Source organism: Eptesicus fuscus, chromosome 12 (genome assembly GCF_027574615.1).
Source record: "Eptesicus fuscus isolate TK198812 chromosome 12, DD_ASM_mEF_20220401, whole genome shotgun sequence".
Lineage (NCBI taxonomy): Eukaryota > Metazoa > Chordata > Mammalia > Chiroptera > Vespertilionidae > Eptesicus > Eptesicus fuscus.
Genome location: NC_072484.1, coordinates 83195160 through 83215130, shown reverse-complemented (window position 1 = coordinate 83215130; position 19971 = coordinate 83195160). Strand labels below are relative to the sequence as shown.

The 19971-nt window shown below is 40.9% G+C and overlaps 1 protein-coding gene across 3 annotated transcripts in view; it reads left to right on the top strand.

Annotated features, from left to right (window-relative positions):
* Window positions 1-19971, top strand: part of DYM (dymeclin) — a 241845-nt gene that overhangs the window by 188689 nt on the left and 33185 nt on the right. For all 3 annotated transcript variants that reach the window (XR_008557825.1, XM_008148270.3, XM_054724507.1), the window contains 2 exons: window positions 12566-12748; window positions 14810-14923. Coding sequence is in view for 2 of the 3 variants with exons in the window: in XM_008148270.3 (XP_008146492.1) it covers window positions 12566-12748; window positions 14810-14923 (297 nt within the window). In the remaining variant the exon portion in view is untranslated. The remainder of the gene's footprint in view (window positions 1-12565; window positions 12749-14809; window positions 14924-19971) is intronic.

Sequence of the window (19971 nt, the reverse complement as noted above, 5' to 3'; positions counted from 1 at the left end):
GTGTCAGAGATGAAAGAAAATTAGTAAAATGTATATGAAAATCTTCCTGCTGTCAGAGTCTGGGGAGCGCTGTGGGACCCAGAATCAAGTCCCCGCCCCCCCATGCGCGCTTCGAAATCGTGCGAGACCCAGACCCAGCCGGCCCCACCCCCGTCAAGCCTCGCAGGGCGGGGGGCACAGCCTCAGGTCCCCTGGCCTGGCACCAGGGCGGAGAATGCGGCCTCAGGTCCCCCACCTCAGTGCCTGGACAGGGAAGAGTCTCAGGTCCCCTGGTCCGGGCCTGGGGGTGCGGCCTCAGGTCCCCTGGTCCGGGGCTGGGGGTGCGGCCTCAGGTCCCCTGTGAGGGCGCAGGGGCCAGACGACCATTTGCATATTGGCTCTTTGTTATATAGGGTGGTTATATTCATTCAAATATAGTTATCATTACTCAGTAATGGAGGGGAAGACAAGCTTTTTCATGTATTCTTCCTGGGCAGAATTTACCTGAACATAAGAATAATCTATTTCTGAGTTAATTGTGGGCTTTAGAACATACTATTAATTGCATCTTTCTCTCAACTTTTGAAAGTTCATCATATACCTCTCCTTTGTTTATAAATGGAGCCTTATCGCCTTTCTATTGAGAGGAATGATGGAGTGCTCTGTTGTTGGTGATGTGGGAAATTAAAGGTCATTGGAATAGTGATGCCCAGTAACATGAAAATCCTATGCCTAAAGGATTTGTTAGGTATCAGATGCAAATAGACGAAGTACAAGAGATTTAATTCCAGAAATGAGGTCTGCCTCTAACAGAAGTGCTCTAGAACTATCCCGGAAATATAATGGAAGTGACTACTTATTCTTTTTTAGTTTCAATTTCCATATCTGAAAATAAGCACAACAGTCCTCTTATTAATTACTTATTATTAGATTTTAAATAAAATTAAATGGAGTAGATACAAAAGTGAAACAGCAGAAATTCAAGGAGGGTATCATCCATTCAAAATACATGATTTTATTCATGTCATGTTTGCTGCAAGCATTGAGCATACAGTGATGAATGAACAGACATGGACTCTGCCTCACTTCAGAGTCATTAGAGGGAAAAAATCCTTTAGCAAGCAAATAAATACAAAATTATAAATACATCTAGGGAAAATAACTGTGACTTAATGCAGGAGAATTGTGAGCATTCTCATTTAGATTTGGGGTGTAGGGAGATGAGATATTTGCTCTCTGAGAAAGTGGTATTTATCTGAGACCTGGCAGGTCAATAAGAGTCAGCCAGAGGAAGAGTAGGGATTGAGTGTTTTAAACAGCAAATGCCCTGAGGCAGGACAGAGCTCTGCTTATTCCTCCAACTGAAACCAGGCCAAATGTATTGGAAAGAGTAGCATTAAATGAGATTGGAGGCATAGGTCAGTGTCAGGCTATGCCAGGCCTGGTGGGCTATTCATTGTAAGGATTTGGGATGTTATTTATAAAGTTTGGCATATAGTTATTGAAGGGTTTTGAACAACAGATGTACCTTTGAAAAAGTATTATGGAGAAGTGATTGAAAGAGATAAGAGTTGAGACTGAGCAGCCAATTAATCCAACCTGGTGAGAGATGACAATGGCTTGGAACTCAGAGCAGTACTGGAAATGGAAATGTAGGTCAGTGTCGTCAACCTGAATAAGATACTCGATGAGAGCATGATGAGAAAGTGGCATGAGAGGAAGAGAAGAATTAGTCCAGAGCTCGGAGAAGTTGGGTAGAAGAGGACATGCTGTAACAGGGGAGTTGGGGATACCCCAAGTGCATGGTGTCAGATGGGCATGCCTTAAAGAGGAAAAAATGCTAAAACAGCTTGGGTTGAAAATTGAGGATGCAATGAGGATTAAAACCTATCCGCCAGTTTTGGCCAAACAGCGGTGGCATCGATGCATGTAAAATGGGAAGTTTTTTGAATAGTATAAACTGACAGCTGATTAATCATGTAACGATTCTTTCAGGGATTCGATTTTTTAAATTGAAGTTTAGGAAAGAAAGTATAAAATTAGTGATTCTCAATCTTCTATTTAGCCTTTCTTACTTTTGAGTATGTCTGTGCCCCTGTTCCTGCTTCGTAGCATCCCCAGCTTGATGAAGTTCTTGTGTAGACTAATGAGTGAAGCTTGTTTAAAATGCAAGTTTTATATCGGTACCTTAATTAATCATTTGTAATAATAAACCTCAAGTAGCTAAATATTCTGATTAATTTTCTTGAAATCTGTATGTCTCTCAGATTTTAAATCAAGTCATGCTTAGTAAACCAAGTGTATAGTAGTAAAGTCAAAGTGTATTCATAAACTCAAGTAATAGGAAGCTCCAAATGGCCTGTCATAGCACTGGAATTATTTCCATTAGATTATATGATATATGTAAGTGTCTCTTACATTATATAATAAGCTTTGAACTCACCATTCCATCCATGGTTCAAAGGAAATACTCCTTGAAAGCATGTAAATGTATTTTAGCATGTTTGTCATTTTCCTCAAAAAATAGAGGAAGAGGTTTTGAGAACTGAGTACAAAAGAGGAGCATGAGTGCTGTGTAACAAAGGATGGCAATGTGTGTGCGTGCGTGTGCGTGCGTGCATGTGTGTGTGTGTGTGTGTGTGGTTGTGTGTGTGTGCGCGCACACTGGCCTTTTGTAAAAGCTTTAGATTGTGTGTGTTTTTTCTTTTCAATTTTTCATCCTACTGTCCTCATTATTATATTACTTATGTAGATCCTTCTGTCCATTGAGTTCAAAGTACTTACAATCACCAAGTCATTTATTTCTTGGATTTATTGAATGGGTACCCATTGTTCAAAAGCCTGTGGGCGTAAGTACAAAGTTATAAAAGCACACAAATTAAATGTAATAACACAGGAGCAAGAGAGAAAGCCAGCAGGATCACGGCTGTGCCTATTGGGAATGCCAGACTCCTGTAAAGAAAGGAAAGAAAACAAAAGAGAAAAAGAAAAGGAATAAAACAACCACCTAGGGCCGTCATATTCTGAGAGGTACAAAGTAAATGTGTCAGTCAAAGGGAATGGCTATGGGGGACAGTTAAGAGAGGCCTAACTGAATTCAGAAGGTGCTCTGGAAAACGCTCCAGCTCATATAGTCTCAGATTTTACTCTAGTAACAAAGTGTGAGAAATTATTACATGCTCTCCTGCATTTTTGCAGAGAAGGTGTTCAGATACAAGAGGATTTGGTTAACTGCCATTGTCTTAAAGTACTGTCTTCAGATTTGAATCATGATCTTACTCTCAGGTTCCCGGTTAAATCTTGGCTTCATTTCTCTTAGCATTTTAGCTTTAGAGATATATTTCTTTTTAATTGTCTGCTTCATATAGTGGTTTAAAAAATGGGTACTTTCACAATATAGTAAATTTAGGAGAATTTAAGCTGATTCTAAAATTAATTTAGAAGAGGAAAAGTCTCAGTTTTTGAGAAGTCAATAGATAGTTGAAAGTTAAAAATTAAAAAATACCAGCACACATTATTTCAAAACAAGAAGACAGATGCAGGAGGAAGTAGCTAAAATGGTTAACAATACTTGCCTCTGGAGAGTGGTAGCTGGGGGAGAGAAAAGATTGGTCCTGAGGACTGCTCTTTTTTGTTTTAAATCTAGTAGTATTCTTGACTTTTAAATTACAGTAGGTCCTCGGGTTATGTGGGAGATCCGCTCCTATGGTGATGTAACGTGATTTTCCCATAAGTCAGAACCCACCTACATAAGCACCTACGTCACTCACATGGAGCACATACACAGCAGTAATGAAGTGAAAAAGTAAAAAAAATTTAAAAGAAAGATAACAATTCCTGACCTTTACTTGTGGTAAATAAACAATAAAAAGCATAAAGCACATATGCACGTGCGTCGAAATGACGGAACTTTTTTTAAAAAATAAATAAATGGGAGATGGCGATGTAACCACGAAACGACGTACGTCGAGTCCGACGTAACCCGAGGACTGCCTGTATACTCATTTGTTTCTTTGATAAAATTAAGACTAAAGTTTAGAAAAAAGAAAAATAAGAACAGGAAACATTATGTACAATAAATATTTGGGATCATCTTCAAAAATTAGTTTAATATATTATCCTCCAAGTCTTAGCCTGTAAAGTAAATAGCACCCTCACGCTATTAAGCATAGTCTGATTTTTGGTAGTTCAAGAGAGATTGGCTAAAACTGCTAATAAATTATGTATTCCACAATTGGGCATTTTCTTCTTCTGATATTTTTCCTTATTTAATTGGAATTCTCTAATGACACCGAAACCCTTAAAAGCATTGTAATGTGTTGTCTTCAGCAGGCTACTTCCTGCTGCTTTATCCGGGTCTCGGTCTGCACTGCATTTACTTATCCTCCTTGTTCTCCCTTTCCTTTGCCTTCACAGCATTTCCCACAATTGGACTCTGAACCTCACCCATACAGGGCCTTTGTCCATTGGTCACTGCTTTAATCCCGTGCTTTTCACAACACCGTCATTCAGTATTGGACAGGACAAATTTCATCTGGGGTGTCATGTTGGCTAATGGTAGCTGTTGGGAGGATTAAATGCATCAATTAGCCTGGTAACCTGAAGGACTTAAAAAAACACACACAAAAAAACTTACCCAGCTCCTTGGAGTACATTGAACCAGACCTACCACGGCCCCTAAATTACAGGGAGCACAGAATACTGGGTGGGTGTTTGTATTTTTGCTGTTCCCAAAGCTCTTAGGAGGTGTATGGAGTATTCAGAGAGCAACTGTTCTGAGACCTTTTGTAAAAGGCATTTTGTAGCTATTTTTTGTTTGCACAGTTAATGCATTTTTAGTTTCTCTGTCTTTCAGTTTTTGTATTTTTTTCTCAACATGTCTGCTTCCTCATCCAATTTATTCAAATTTTAATTGACATAAAGTTGAAGTCATTAAGAAAGTTATAATCATCCTTTTATTTGGCTTGTTGGCATACCAAAGAGTTAGAGTTAACAATGACTGCTGAATAATAACCAGTAAATTAGTTCAAATAATGTCACAACATGCTTCCTAAATATAAATCACACACATACAAGGGAAAGAAAACTGCTTTCTAAAAAATTTGCTTGGAGAGGCGTTTTTATTAAGAAAACAACTACAGCTGGCCCTCCATATGCACGGGTTTCACACCCACGGCCACAGCCAGCCTCAGGTGGGAATATTTAGGGGGGCGGAGTTAACGTTGTTGATGGGTGCTATGTAGTTGGGCCTGCAATGGTTGGCTTTGTTTGTACTTAACACGTACAGACTTCTTCCCTTGTCATTATTCCCTAAACAATACAGTATAACAACTACAGTGTATTTGCGTAGCATTCACATTTTATTAGGAATTGTAAGTAATCTAGAGATAACTTAAAGTGTATGGAAGGATGTGTGTGGGTTATATGCAAATACATCATCATTTTATATGAAGGAGTGAGCACCCCCAGATTTGGTATCCTGGGTTGGAGGGATCCTGGAACCAATCCCTTGTGGATACTGAGGGATGACTGTACATTCTGAAGTTGATTTTATACTGCCATTTGTTGTTCGTTGGGTATTTGAGAATTTTTGTTCACCTGACGCCCAGTGCGATCTTTCTGGCGCACCTCATGTCTGTGATTCACACGTACCACGTGAGCTGGTGAATGTCTCACAACAGCTCTGACTTTGGACCTTAAGGAAACCATGAATTTCCTTTCACTGAAGAAAAACCAAAACTGCCTGTGACTTACAGGACAGCTGACCAAAGAGAACTGTCACTTGTCTACAGATTGTAGAAAAGCTGCATCTTCATTATAGTGCTTCCTTGTACTATCACTTTTATGAAAAGGCTACCAAGTGAATTTTAGCTTTGTTGCCATTTATACTAGCTTGAAAGTTTTCTTATTACAATGTATGCCTAAATGTGTTTTGATTGTTTTTCATATCGCTCTTGTAACAAAATCTTTTCCTTATTCCCAAATTGATACAAGCAGAATAAAGAATGCAATAGGAGAAACAAAAGGCGGGGATCATAGTGCTTCTTGCCAACTAGATTTTGAAGAGATTCTTTTAATAGCGTTTTTTCTGTATTTCTATGTTAATATCAACGTTTTGCCTTTAAAAGAAGAATTTTATTCATGCTACATTACATTTTATCTTTTACATATTGATAGTTGTTTCTACAAACTTTTGTTCAGGAAAATCCACAAAATAAAATTAGGCATCTTTTTCTTACCCCCAAAAAACAGTAAAATTGACAGGCAGCCCCAACTCATGACTTCATTGGTTGCTAAACTATGATCCTAAGGTGAGTCATTTTAAGTCAGACCTTTATAATGTTACACATGCTACGTTCCAGTCCCCAAAACTGATTTCATATGATAGAAATACAGAAATAGATGATAGCACAGCCAGTGTGGCTCAGTGGTTGAGCATCAACCTATGAACTAGGAAGTTACGGTTCAGTTCTTGGTCATGGCAAATGCCGAAGTTGTGGGCTTAATTCCCAGTAGGGGACGTACAGGAGGCAGCCTATTAGTGATTCTCTCCCATCATTGATGTTTCTCTCTCTCTCCCTTTCCCTTCCTCTCTGAAATCTATAAAAATAATTTTTAAATAGATGATAATGAATGAAACATTTTTATTTTATAACCCTGTATCACAAACAATAGCAAGATAAAAATTGGGTTATTTATATGTCTTTGGGTGCATTCGAAGCTTTTGAAAATATAAGTTCAATGACATTTAGACTGAAGATGTCTCATTTAGTAACTCGTTCTGTAATAAGCATTCTTCATTACTTTAAGGACCTTCAAACTGATTTTAAAATTAGTTTCTGCCACAAGAAATAAATTGCAAATTTAATACAGGATTGCCTCTCAAAATTTTTGAATCGTCATTGCTAGGCGATAGACAGTTTCCATGGCAACTTCTTCAAGTGTTCCCTTGCTCTAATTGTAGCAGCAGACTGAGTCACCCTCATTGCCATTGACCTTGACTGAATCATGAGCAATGGCAGTTGTTTGGACAAAATGTAGGCATTGGTCCCAGTCATTAAGCAACCATAAATACAACTTTTGGTTATTTGGTGGAATATGATTATGATGCAGTGGGTTTCAAATCAACTGTCTCTAGTCAAAGGTCACGGATATTTCAGCATTAGACTTGGAATACTTTTTAACATCGTATTTCCTAAGGAGATGAGCTATTTTAGTGTAACAATAACATATACGTTCTTAAAGAGCTCAGATTCACCATTAGTTCAGTGCATTTCATTGTAATACACACACCTGTTCTAAAACTTAAATTTCAATGTCATGGAAGCACCTCTCTTTAAATAGACCTAAAAATTCAAGTCAGAAAACATAATTGTTTGACTTTAGTGCCTGGTAGAGTAAGTATAAATATACCTCCCAAATACATAAATATCTAGTAGGAAACTTTCATTCATTATTACTATTGCTTTTACTAGTAAGAGCAACAATTTCTTGAGCTGTTACTGCATGTTAGGCATTGGGGTAGGTGTTTTATATAGACATTATTTTGTTTGCACTCTGCTGTAACAATTTTGGGGATAAAGAAATGAAGGTTTAGAATTTTTCCAAAGGTCACATAAGCAGTAAATAGTAGAACAAGATTTAAAGGCCAGTCAGGTTGTAGCAGTAGACTGAGTCACCCTCATTGCCATTGACCTTGACTGGATCAGGGTCAGAGCCTGGGCTGTTAACTGCTGTGCCACAGAATTCCTCTTCTACACTCTGGCCAATTTTCTGTAAAGCCAGGGATTCTTTAATATACAGAATAATTGCTCCTGATTTGAATCCATGAACATGGTTTTTGGTATCTAGATTGAGGTTCAGCATCCCTCAATTATATTTGCAATATTATTTCCAAGTAAAAACAATAAGTGTTTGTTCCCTTTTTCAAATGTTACATTTCTTACATATTTGGAAAAAAAAAAAAAGGCTTTTTTGAGAAGTGTCTGCCTTGCAGGATGTTGTAACTCCAAGGTGAAATTCAGAGGAAGAGCTGCTTCTGTTTATATGCTGGTACCTGTTCCCATGCTCAGGACTGCGCCTGACCCTCAGTTACTGTTCTCTGGTGAGGCTGGTAGAAAAGGGCTTTCCAGTGAGTGCAGACTCCACTGTAGCTACGGCTCCACCTTTCTGGACTGACACATCAGACCCCACGTAGCCTTTAAGAATTCTGCCCTAGCCGGTTTGGTTTAGTGGATAGAGTGTCGGCTTGTGGACTGAAGGATCCCAGGTTCGGCTTGTGGACTGAAGAATCCCAGGTTCTAGGGCATGTGCTGGGGTTGTGGGCTCAATCCCCAGTAGGGGGTGTGCAGGAGGCTGCCAATCAATGATTCTCATTGTTGATGTTTCCATCTCTCTCTGCCTTCCTCTCTGAAATCAATAAAAATGTACTTTAAAAAAAGAATTCATTGAAATCTTTAGCTGATTTCTTCTTCCCCCCGTCTGTGGAAACCACGCTTCCTCCTGTGCTCTGCAGAAGCCAGGGAGTGCTTGTGTTCCTTCTCCCCTTAGGGCCTCGTCCCTGTGGGACTGCATTGCGCTGATTGCCTTGCAGCAGCATCCTCAGTCCCTGATGGCTTTCGGAAGGCTTACAGCTCACTAAACCAGCTGGCTTCTCTGGCTGGTGAGGGCAGGAGAGGCACTGCACTCTCCACATCCGAAGGAGAAGTCATCTGGGTCCCTTATAAAGCCTCCCCGCAGAGCGCCTTTCACTGCACCTTTGTGCCCACTGAGGCCAGAGGTGACTTGTCCAGTCCATGGCAGAACTGGGCTAGGACCCAACCTACGACGTCTCCCTACTGACTTGCAGCCACCTCATTTTTCCTTGTTTATTTAATTTAAATTTCAGGGTTAGCGCTCCCCTGTCCATGACTCTTTACTGCTGTTCTTAGCACCACTGGCTTTTCTTCCCAGGAAAGAATGAAAAAAAGGACGCCAAGCATCCTAGGTCTCTGATGGCATACAAGCCTACAGAGAGTATTTCCCGTCTGTACATTAACAGTATAAAAAATCATTAACAGACATTGAAAACAATGAGTTATAGAAGAACCAGCAGGTCCCTTGGTTTAGAGAATGATTATTTTCAGACTTAGCCTCATATGTGTGTGTGTTTTAAGCCTAGTTACAGCAACTTACTTTTTAAAAATACATTCTTATTGATTCTAGAGGGAAAGGAAGAGAGAGAGAGAGGTGGAAACATTGATGAGAGAGAGAAACTGATCAGCTGCCTCCTGCAGGCCCCCACTGGGGATTGAGCCCACAACCCGGGCATGTGCCTTGACCAGGAATCGAACTGTGACCTCTTGGCTCATGGGCCGACGTTCACTGAGTTACAAGTAGGAGGGAATTTTTAAAATCTCATAAGCACTTGTTTTTGCAAATAAAAAAACTGCAACTCTGGCTGAGTGGCTTATCAAAGCTCACGTAGCTTGTGATTGGCAGAGCTGGGACTAGAACTGGGGTCTTGTATCTCAGATTGGGATGAGGGGAGGCACTCAGGAGACTATCAAATTTTTTTTAAAGATACATCCTCCTAGAGAATTATTTTATTCAGATATTACTTTTCTATAGAGTGAAAGGACATTTCTTTTTATAATGAAACACTAATATATTTGGAAGGAGAAAGAAAATCACTAATTCTTTTTTTTAACATATCAAGATGTTATTGTCATGTAATAAAACAAAATATGAAGCTTAGAACTGGATGACTGGACTCTTTCTCTGCTTATCTCCTCCCAGTTCAAAATGCTTGCATTTCTCTCTCTCTCTTTTTATTTTATTTTATTTTATTTTATTTTATTTTATTTTATTTTTGTTGCTGTTAATCCTCACCCAAGGATATTTTTCCATTGATTTTTAGGGAGAGAGTGGAAGAGAGAGGGAGAGACAGAGAGAAACATCGATGTGGGAGAGACACATCAATGGGTTGCCTCCTGCACGTGCCCAGACCTGGGCCCAGGCTGGGGAGGAGTCTGCAACCGAGGTACGTGCCCTTGACTGGAATCGAACCCGGGACCCTTTGTCTGTAGGTCGATGCTCTATCCACTGAGCCAAACCGGCTAGGGCAGCTTGCATCTCTTAATAGCCAGCATTCCCTTAGATATGCAGTTGGGCTCAACGCATTCAAGCCTCAGCACAATCTTCTTTGTAGTTTTAGCCTTTTATCGGAAAATCGGCTTAGTCTGCCCACCATGGCCACTCTGCTTCCTGTCATAACGCTGCTCTCCCTGCGCACATGGAGGATCCTTGTCCTTCTTACACGTGTTACTTTGTGGGGATGATGCTTGCCACCCTTCTTACGGGAAGTTCGGCGGGTTTTAGGAACGTTCGCCATGTTTGCGAGCGCTACCAGCAGGGAAAGTCAACACTAATTCTTAAGGCAAAATATTAAATTTTGGAACCCTCGGGGCTCAGGTGCATGCCTCCGCTCTTCTGCTTGTCGGAGGGGCCTGGGGAGAGGGAGAAGGGAGAAGCACTGGTCTGCACCCACTGCCTGCCCAGTGCGTGCCTGCTAAGGTGATACGACTGTTGGGGGCTGCAACTTGGTTGGATTTCAATGAGAACGTTCCTCTTTTGTGAGCTCTCTGGCTATTTTCCAAGTATGGAAACACATGTAAAGTTAGCCAGTGACCCCTAGCACCACCATTATCTTGCCTTCCTGCCACCAGTAATGGTGCTTTAAATAACAGACTTCCCAGGGTTCTAGTTTAGGGCTGGGGGCCACATCCACGCCCTGTCCACGGAAGGAAGAAAAAGAGCACGTTTTACATTCCCACCCAAGAACGACGGGGCCGTAACTGTCTGCTGGGGCCCTCTCCTTCCCCCCCCCCCCCCGAATTATTAAGGCTATGCATTGTCTCATCTGGTCACAGGCCTTACTCTTCAGCTGTGATTTTGCATGTAATAGAAAGCTCGTTCTTGCTATAAGAAGCTCGATATGTTGGGACAGATCCAGTTCGGGCTAGAAATAGCGTGGTTACAAAGCTTTCCAGTGTGTGTGCCAGTGAATTAACAACATAAAGATAACAAGGGTCTATCACCAAATGACTGGATGCGAAGGCCATTTGCACGTTCACGGTAGAAAGAGGCCTGCCTGTCCGTTTCCTCCCCCGCTTCCCCACTTGGGCAGCATCCATTAATTTTGTTGAAGGTTTTATTTTCTGCTAAAAATGCAGGAAATTTAGACAACTCTTTTGGAATCCCCCCAAAACTAATACAAACAAGATACATATGCTTCTCTTAAGGAAACTAAAAATAAATGATTTGAAACTATTTAACTGTATAAATTCCCTCTTAAAAGGGAAAAGGAAGTTTATATAATGAGGCAACCATGAGTGCTGTTGACAGGGTAAGGTACTCCCACAACTGCCAGCTTGTCCCTTTGACATGAAATCACTACTTAGCACAGGGCTTGCTCGGTGTTCATTACCAACATGTACGAAAACCACAGAACCACGGAAAACAGGACCATTTTCTCAGGGTCCTTGTCTTTACATTTTGAGATTTTCTGCGGTGAAGTGTGTGTGTGTGTGTGTGTGTGTGTGTGTGTGTGTGTGTGTGTTTTGGGATGTTTGGGATTTGTTGTTGTGGTGTTTTTTTTTTTTGAGGACAACGTCTTTGACCTGGGATCCATTCCTGGAATGGAAGCTGTGTGTTCTAAAAATACAATACCATGATTGAAAAATGTGCAATATTCTGCATGTATGTTGCTGTTCCACCAGTTAGCCATCACATTTGCTTTATGACAATGCTAGTTTTAACAGTACAGAGAAAACAAATAGTTTTTAAAAGCATGTCTTTTTATAAAACTTTGTTATTCCATAAATGTAAGTCAATTTTCCTATACAGTCAGTCCTCTGACGGACCTGTTTTGGCTTTTTTTAAAGGACCAGTTTTGTAAATTAATAGAAATGGAATTTGGAGGCTTATATTTAAGACTAAGAAATGTGATTTCTAAGTTATTTGTAGATATAATAATTGAATTAATTTATTAACTTTCTAAAGGCATTTTTATCTTTTTGTTCTTTTTTGTAATATGTCCAAAATTAAAATGACTTTTATCCTTTAAAATACTTTGATGTATCTGTTTTTATATTTAAAAAGCTCTCATGTGGTACTTACCATGTGTTACACACTGTTTTAAGGGTTTTACAAATGCTACCTCACTTCATCTTTATGGAAAACAATCCAATAGCAACCTTCTTTAAAAACTATCTGAGCCCTAGTGAGTTTGGTTCAGTGGATAGAGCATTGACCCGCAGACTGAAGGATCTCCACTTTGATTCTGGTCAAGGGCATGTTCAAGGGCATGTACCTCGGTTGCCGGCTCGATCCCTGTGTGCGGGAGGCAACCAAAGGTGCCACGTGGGAGGCAGCACACTGGCGCCAGGTTCCCTGCTAGAAATTGGGAGCTGGGATAGAGCTTTTATTGAAAAGAACCTGACAAAGGTATTCATAATGGCTCTTAAGTTTTATGGCTCTCATTCCGATTAATTCTGTGTCAAGGAGTAAAACACTGACCTGTGTGGGCGTTTTCTTTCTTTATCAGGCACAAGACCTAAATGTCATCGAGGAAGTGATTCGAATGATGTTAGAGATCATCAATTCCTGCCTGACAACTTCTCTTCACCACAACCCGAACTTGGTGTATGCACTGCTTTACAAACGAGATCTCTTTGAGCAATTCCGAACTCATCCTTCATTTCAAGATATAATGCAAAATATTGATCTGGTAAGTGTAAATGGAGGTATTTATCATGGTTCTTTTTTAAGTATTAAAGTAGAGGCATTTAACAAACCTTGATAAAAACTATACTAGAATCTCTTTAACTATATTTGCCCTCTATTCTGCTATAACAATTGTTGCATTCCGTGTGTATATCTTATATGCACAGACATATATATATACATACACACACATATATTACTTAACATTTAGATCATTAATATTTTATGTATTATCAATTATTTGAAAATCTCACATTTTAATATCTATATTATGAATATCCTAAAATACATTTAACCATTATCCCAGATAAGAAAACTTAGGTGCTGAGAGAGGGTTTCCAGGTGATTTTAACACAAATCCAAGCCTAAGAATCATTGTCTTAGATAATGATTACATATTTGCGTTGTGAGTTATTTACATATACACAATCTCATTTGAATCTTCAACCATCCCATTGAAGCAAAGCAGCGCATGAAAGGAAAAAGGTTGGCTCAAGGTCACTTCGCTAATAAGTCACTCAGACAGACCTTAAATCCAGGTCTTCTCATTATAAACTCTATGCTTTCAACATTCACTAGGATAAACCTAAGTGAGATTCCACATGAGCAAGCTTTCCAACAACTTTTTGTTGAACACTGCCATCCAAAATAGTGCTGGGCACACTATTCTGAAATTTATTCAGAAACATTTTAAACTCTTTTTACATGTTTTGAAAAAAATGCCATAGTAGAGATATAAATAACATCTCTACTTTTTGCTTCTTTCAGCACTTTACCTTCCCTCCCCTAAATGCCCCTGAAATTTTGGCTTAAGCAAGTCTTTACTATTTCTTTTTTCATGAAGTTAACCTTGAAAAGTATTGGGAGAGGACACTATGAATCTGCTGTTATTTTTAGCTGACAGGGAGTTGAGAGTTGATATTTTTCATTAAGACATTCAGCAATGTTAAATATCTGAGACAGGAGTGACTAACCTTGGAGCACTTTTAAGTTCTGCAGAAGGAGTTGGACAAGTGTTTTTCAAGTGGCCAAATTTCTATTAGCCAGTGGGACGCATGCCTCCCACCTAACTCATAAGATTAAATGATCTGGCTGAATAGGCAGCAGGACAAAATAGGGTTACCACACCAAACGAGAGAAGAAATTTCAAGGCTTAATATAAGTAGAGAACAGAGGCGGTGAACAATAATGGATGTGTAGTATGGTAAAGGCAAGAACTATTTTTATCCCTGCTCAGTGTAAAATTCAAGTTAGATTTTGTGTATTTCCAGATCCAGCCATCCTTACTGAACTCCAAACTAGTCCATTCAGTTGCCAATATGGCGTTCCCACAAATGGCGAACAAGCTTAAATCAAGTGTGACGTTCTTGAATAACAAGAGATCTACAATGTCTTGATTGGTTATCACTGTGGTGCTAAAATGAGTTGCTAAGATATGATATTCTTTTAGTATTTTGTGACAAATATTAAGGGACAGTATTATGTCCAGAATGTCGCTGCTTAGTTCAGGCTGTGCTGTGACATGAGCAGAAGTAATTATAGCTTACTGTTGATTATCCCTGGTGATCAGGAGATGAGTGTTGTGGGAAAATTAAATGTATAAAGACTGCCCAAAACATCATTTTAGCCATTATCTTCACATTTCTTTCTTATTTCGCTTTTCTTTTTCTTTTTTTTCTTTTTTTTTTTTTTTTTGAGTTACTGTGAAGCCTCAGTATTAACAGGTTTTAAGCTTTAGCTTTCTTTCTCTACCTTCTGATAGGTGCTGCTCTCCAACTTAGATATAAACGCAAGGTGAGGCAGCACAAGAAAGAGCAGATTCAGGAGCCTGCTTAACTCGCAGAATGGATAGCGAGCCCTGAACATTCAGGGGCTGACTGTGACTCAGACATCAAACTCTATGGAGAGGGTGCAGTTAGGAGGGCTAGTGAGAAAAGCCAGGTCACTGTAAGACGTGTAGTTATGATAGTTTGGTGACCATATGAGAAAGGCACTATATGAAAAGACCATCTGAAAATATGTCTCCCACATCTACTTGTCTAAAAAATTCCATTCTGCATTCCAGGTGATCACCTTCTTCAGCTCCAGGTTGCTACAGGCTGGAGCTGAGCTCTCGGTGGAACGGGTCCTGGAAATCATCAAGCAAGGAATTGTTGCTCTGCCCAAAGACAGGCTGAAGGTAGGACTGGCAAATGAACACACACCGCTCTCTCCCTTAGTGTCTGAGCAGCCTCCACTCAGAATCAGATCACTTACCCAGTACTTGCACTAGAAAAGGCTCCCTAAATATCACCGCTCTACTGTACACTGAGACACAGACGGTGATGAAGAAGGGTTCTCACAGTTTTCCCACAGTAGCAAAAGAAGGACTGATATCTTCATCCCATTGCATATAGTGTGAGAAATTTACATAAAGGAGCACCTTATTATTTTAACCCAGTGAAATAAATTCATTCTTCTAAGTATCATCAAGGGTTGATGGGAAGGTGAAGGTGGTGATGATGACATTTGCAACAATGGCTAACACTTGCCTGGTGTTTACTCAATGTGGGGTGGGGTTTTAAGTGTCTTACATAGATTGACTTATTCGGTCCTCACAACAACCCTTGAAGGTAGTGGGGGTCGGTACCATTATCCTCATTTTTCAGCTGAGTACACTAATGCACTGAGAAGGTAAGTAACTTACCCAAGTCATAAAACTAGAAAATTGTGAAACTGACTCATTTCTAGTCTGGCTCCTGCTCATAATCACCACACTGTTTGCTCTGTGCTTGGGTTTATCTATGGAAAGAGGAGCTTTTTATGAAAGACGTAGGGAACATTGTATTTTAAGAAGACATCTACATTGTGTGTTAGCTATGTTTCTGAAGAGATTCATGATGTAAATGCATACTTCAAGACTAATTTTCTCAGGAAAAAAGGTAAAGGGCATGGTTTGGGGGGATGCATGAATGTACGGCATCGTACCATATTTTTCCTTTACTATATTTTAATTTTTTCCTACATTACCTTCTAAGTGTTTTAAGTACTCGGTCTTAAGTTAACAGCACAGTGCATCATAGTGGATGTTTGGCCTCTTCATAGTGTTTTATCACAACTCGCTCTTCCAAAGTCACTGTTGGGGGCTGTGTTTTCTGCACCATCACTAAACCACTGCTTAGTGAGGGCTTGAGAGATACTGTTGTAGGATGTGAAAATATTTTCAGTTACAATAACAGAGTGTGTGAGACAACAGCACGTTAGTCTCATAGCCACTCGTGTGTGCACACAGTGCTGAGCAATGGCGGCTATTTCTGTTTATCAGCAAAAATGGCACCACCATGTGGCCATAGCCTAATAGCTAATTACAGTTCACCCGACACTCCGGCTTTGACTGTACTCCTGACATTTATTATTATTATTATTACTAGAGGCCCATTGCAGGAAGATTCCTGCAAGAACAGGGCTTCCGGCGGGCTTCCCTCCCGCCACCACTGCCCCGTGCTTTCCCTCCCGCAGCCGCTTTGCTTTCTGCTTTCCCTCCCTCTTCCTTCTATGCTGTCTTCAGTCTTCACTCCTCCCTCCCTCAGTGTATGCAAATTAACCACCATCTTTGTTGGGTTAATTTGTATACTCGCTCTGATTGACTGTGGGTGTAGCGAAGGTATGGTCAATTAGCATTTTTCTCTTTTATTAGTGTAGATGATGATGATGATGATGATTTAAAGTATTACATGTCTCCTTTTTCCCAGATAGACACCCCTGCCCCGCCACTCCTGCCCCCTAGGACGAGCCCCCACCGCCCCAGTGTCTGTGTCCATTGGTTATGCTAATATGCATGCATATAAGTCCTTTGGTTGATCTCTTACCCCCTTCTCCCCTGCCTTCTCTCAATGTTTCTTAGTCTCTGGATCTATTTTTCTTCATCAGTTTATGTTGTTCATTATATCTGACATATGAGTGAGATCATGTGATATTTATCTTTCTCCAATTGGCTTATTTTGCTTAGCATAATGCTCTCTAGTTCCATCCATACTGTTGCAAATGGTAAAAGTTCCTTCTTTTTTATAGTAGTATAGTATTCCATTTTGTAGATGTACCACAGTTTTTTAATCCACTCATCTGCTGATGGGCACTTAGGCTGTTTCCAAATCTTAGCTATTGTAAATTGTGCTGCTATGAACATAGGGGTGCATATGTCCTTTCTGATTGGGATATAGTCCCAGAAATGGGATAACTGGGTCAAATAGGAGTTCCATTTTTAATTTTTTGAGAAAACTCCATACTGTTCTCCACAGTGGCTGCACCAATCTGCATTCCCACCAGCAGTGCACGAAGGTTCCTTTTTCTCCACATCCTCACCAGCACTTGTCGTTTGTTGATTTGTTGTTGATAGCCATTCTGACAGGTGTGAGATGGTACCTGACATTCTTTAAATGTGTAGGGAATTCATACTTCCATTCTTACATTAAGTTTTTTATTGGGGTGGGAGGTTGCACTATTTCAGATTTACGTAACTGGACCATATGTAGCCGTATAAAAATCCATGAAGATTGGAGTGGCTGCTCACAGGAAGTGATGGGTCTTGGTCTCTAAACTAAGTCAAGAAGTAGAACTGTCATGAGGCTGTAAGAAGGGATCACACGGAGGAGCCCGGGAAAGAGGGATTTAATGAGATCAAAGAACCAGCACAGTGGAAGTAATGGAGATTGTGATTCAAGGGCGGTGTATTTCAACTGAAGATGTCAAAAGTGGGGCAGATCGTGGTGATCACATGGTCTGGGTTTGGCCATGAGTGGGGGCACTGAAGTGATGTGGATGTGAGTGAAAGTCAGTGTGGCTGAGCCCGTTAGTGAGCTGGAAGCCAAGGATGGGTCATTCCATTCCCATGGGCATCAGTCTCTTAGGATGATTAGCCATGCGGTGGAGGAAGATGGGGAGCCAAATGCTCCAGTCAATGGGAGAGCAGCCTGGAAGTCAGTAGGTGGCAGCTACACGGAGAGAAGAAGCCGGTACCAGCCTCAGATGGGCAGAGCTTTTTGCTTGATCGTAGAGGATAAGAGGATCGACAGCCAAGGAACAAAGAATGAGCGGCCTCTATTTCCAAAGCATCCAGAGGAATCGGAGTCCTGAGGGCAGAGCCAGGTTTCAGTTACTGAAGGAAGGAAGGAAGGAGGATTCAGTGCGGGGACTGAGAATGGATGGATACTTAACCGTGAAATAGGGGTCCAAAAAGGCTTTGTGGGACGTGGGGAGAAGTGAAGAACAGGAGTTTGGACAAGGGGAGAGAAAGCACAAAGCAGTATGGGCAGAAGCCCTGGGTGGTGGCTCGGTTGAAGCATCATCCCATCAACAAAAAGTTGTGGATTCCATTCCCAGTCAGGGCACACACCTAAGTTCAATCCCTGGTTGGGGCAGCACATATGGGAGGCACCCAATCAACGTTTCTCTCCTTCTCTCTCAAAATTCAATTTGAAAAAAACATATCTTTAGGTGAGGAATTTTTTTTTTAAGTACAGGCTAACTGGAGGAAGGGGCCTAGGTCTGAGCCATGGGCCAGTGCTGATGAGGACATGATGTACATGTACATGTGAGCTTGCCACAGTACATCCTTAGCAAGCACCGGCTCTGTGACGACCATTGTCTCAGTGCTTGGGCCTCTTGGTGACCAAAGATTGGCTGCCCCATGGGGCTCACTGTCCAGCAGGAGAAGACAGACAGTGAACACGAGCATAATGTAATGACAAAACTATCGATTGCACTAGAACTCCATAAGTGCTCTGGAAAATAAAAGAGCTGGGGAAGGGGGCTTGGGAGTATTGGTGAGGGTGCAGTGGAAGAGAGTTGTAGAATTACAAAGAATGGTCTGGGCAACATTTAGCAAAGATAAAAAGGAGGTGAGCGAGTTAAACATGCTGATTCATACCGAGTCAAAAGCAGTAAGAACAGCCATTGAAAAGGTCCAAAGCCAGGCATGTTGAAGAAGTAACAAGGAGACCAGAGTGGCTAGAGATGCATGAATACGGGGAATAGTAGGAGGTGAACAGATAATGGGGGAAAGGAGGTGCAGTGACATGGGAAACCAGTGCAAGATTTTGAGAAGAGAAGTGGCATGGGGTGGTTTCTATTTTAATAGTATTGCTCTGACTGCTATGTTGAGACCAGACATGGAGACAATGAAAGCAGAGAGACCAGTGAGAAGATTATTGCTTGACTTGGATCCTAGCAGTAAGATTGAAGTGCAATAGAATTGGTCCAAGAAATCATCTGAATTGTCTGGCAGGCAGAGGAGGGCACGTAGGCCTTCTACGAGACAGCTACACCATCTTCATTGATTACCAAAGTTCCAGGGAGTCCTGGCCAGGGTGGCTTAGTTGGTTGAGCTCTGTCCCTTGCACCGAGAGAGGTCGCTGGTTTGATTCCTGGTCAGGGCACATGACCAAGTTGCAGGCTCACTCCCCAGTAGGGGGCATGCAGGAGGCAACCAATCGATGTTTCTCTCAAAAATCAATAGAAACATTTTTTAAAAAATGAAAGCTCCAGGGCATGGTAGCTAGAACATGGTTCTGACAGACTGGCTAACGAATTGGTCTGCAAGTGTTGGAAGAGTTGTTTTTGGAAGTGGATTTGTACTTGATCTGTGTGGGTCTCAAAGACAACTTTCAGATATTGGTTGGCCCAGTCTGTCATGGTTAGAAGTCTGACTCTGCTTTGCTAAATAGTGTGCAGCTCAACACACTTTGCGTATACATGCTACTAATGTGTGGAAGCTGTCTGTACTAGACAGTTCAGAGCAAACTTTCGGATGCCACACCTTGAGACAATCTGGAAAACTTTCAGAGAATCACCAAAATTGTATAGGGACAGGGGAAGTGGTTAGAGGAACTCATATTGTTATTATTAGCTTTAAGAAGACAAGACTCAAGCAGAAGAGGCTTGTGTTCAAGTACTGGAAGAGTTGTTTATGAAAGCAGATTTGGACTTGTTCCTTGTGGTCTCAGGAATAGGACCAGTGGGTAGAAGCTACATACAGGGACTTGCATTTCACTTCCATATAAGGAAGAACTTTCTAGCAGATGGGATTATGTAGAGATGGAAGGGGCAACTTTTGGAAAGTGATGTATTCATTCTCACTGCATGGAGATGTTAGGGGAATAGGCTAATGGCCACTTGGCAGGGATGCTCTTAACTATTGGTACTAGCTGGCTAGAGTGGTGAATGGAGTAAGATTCCAGGGCCGAGTTCAGG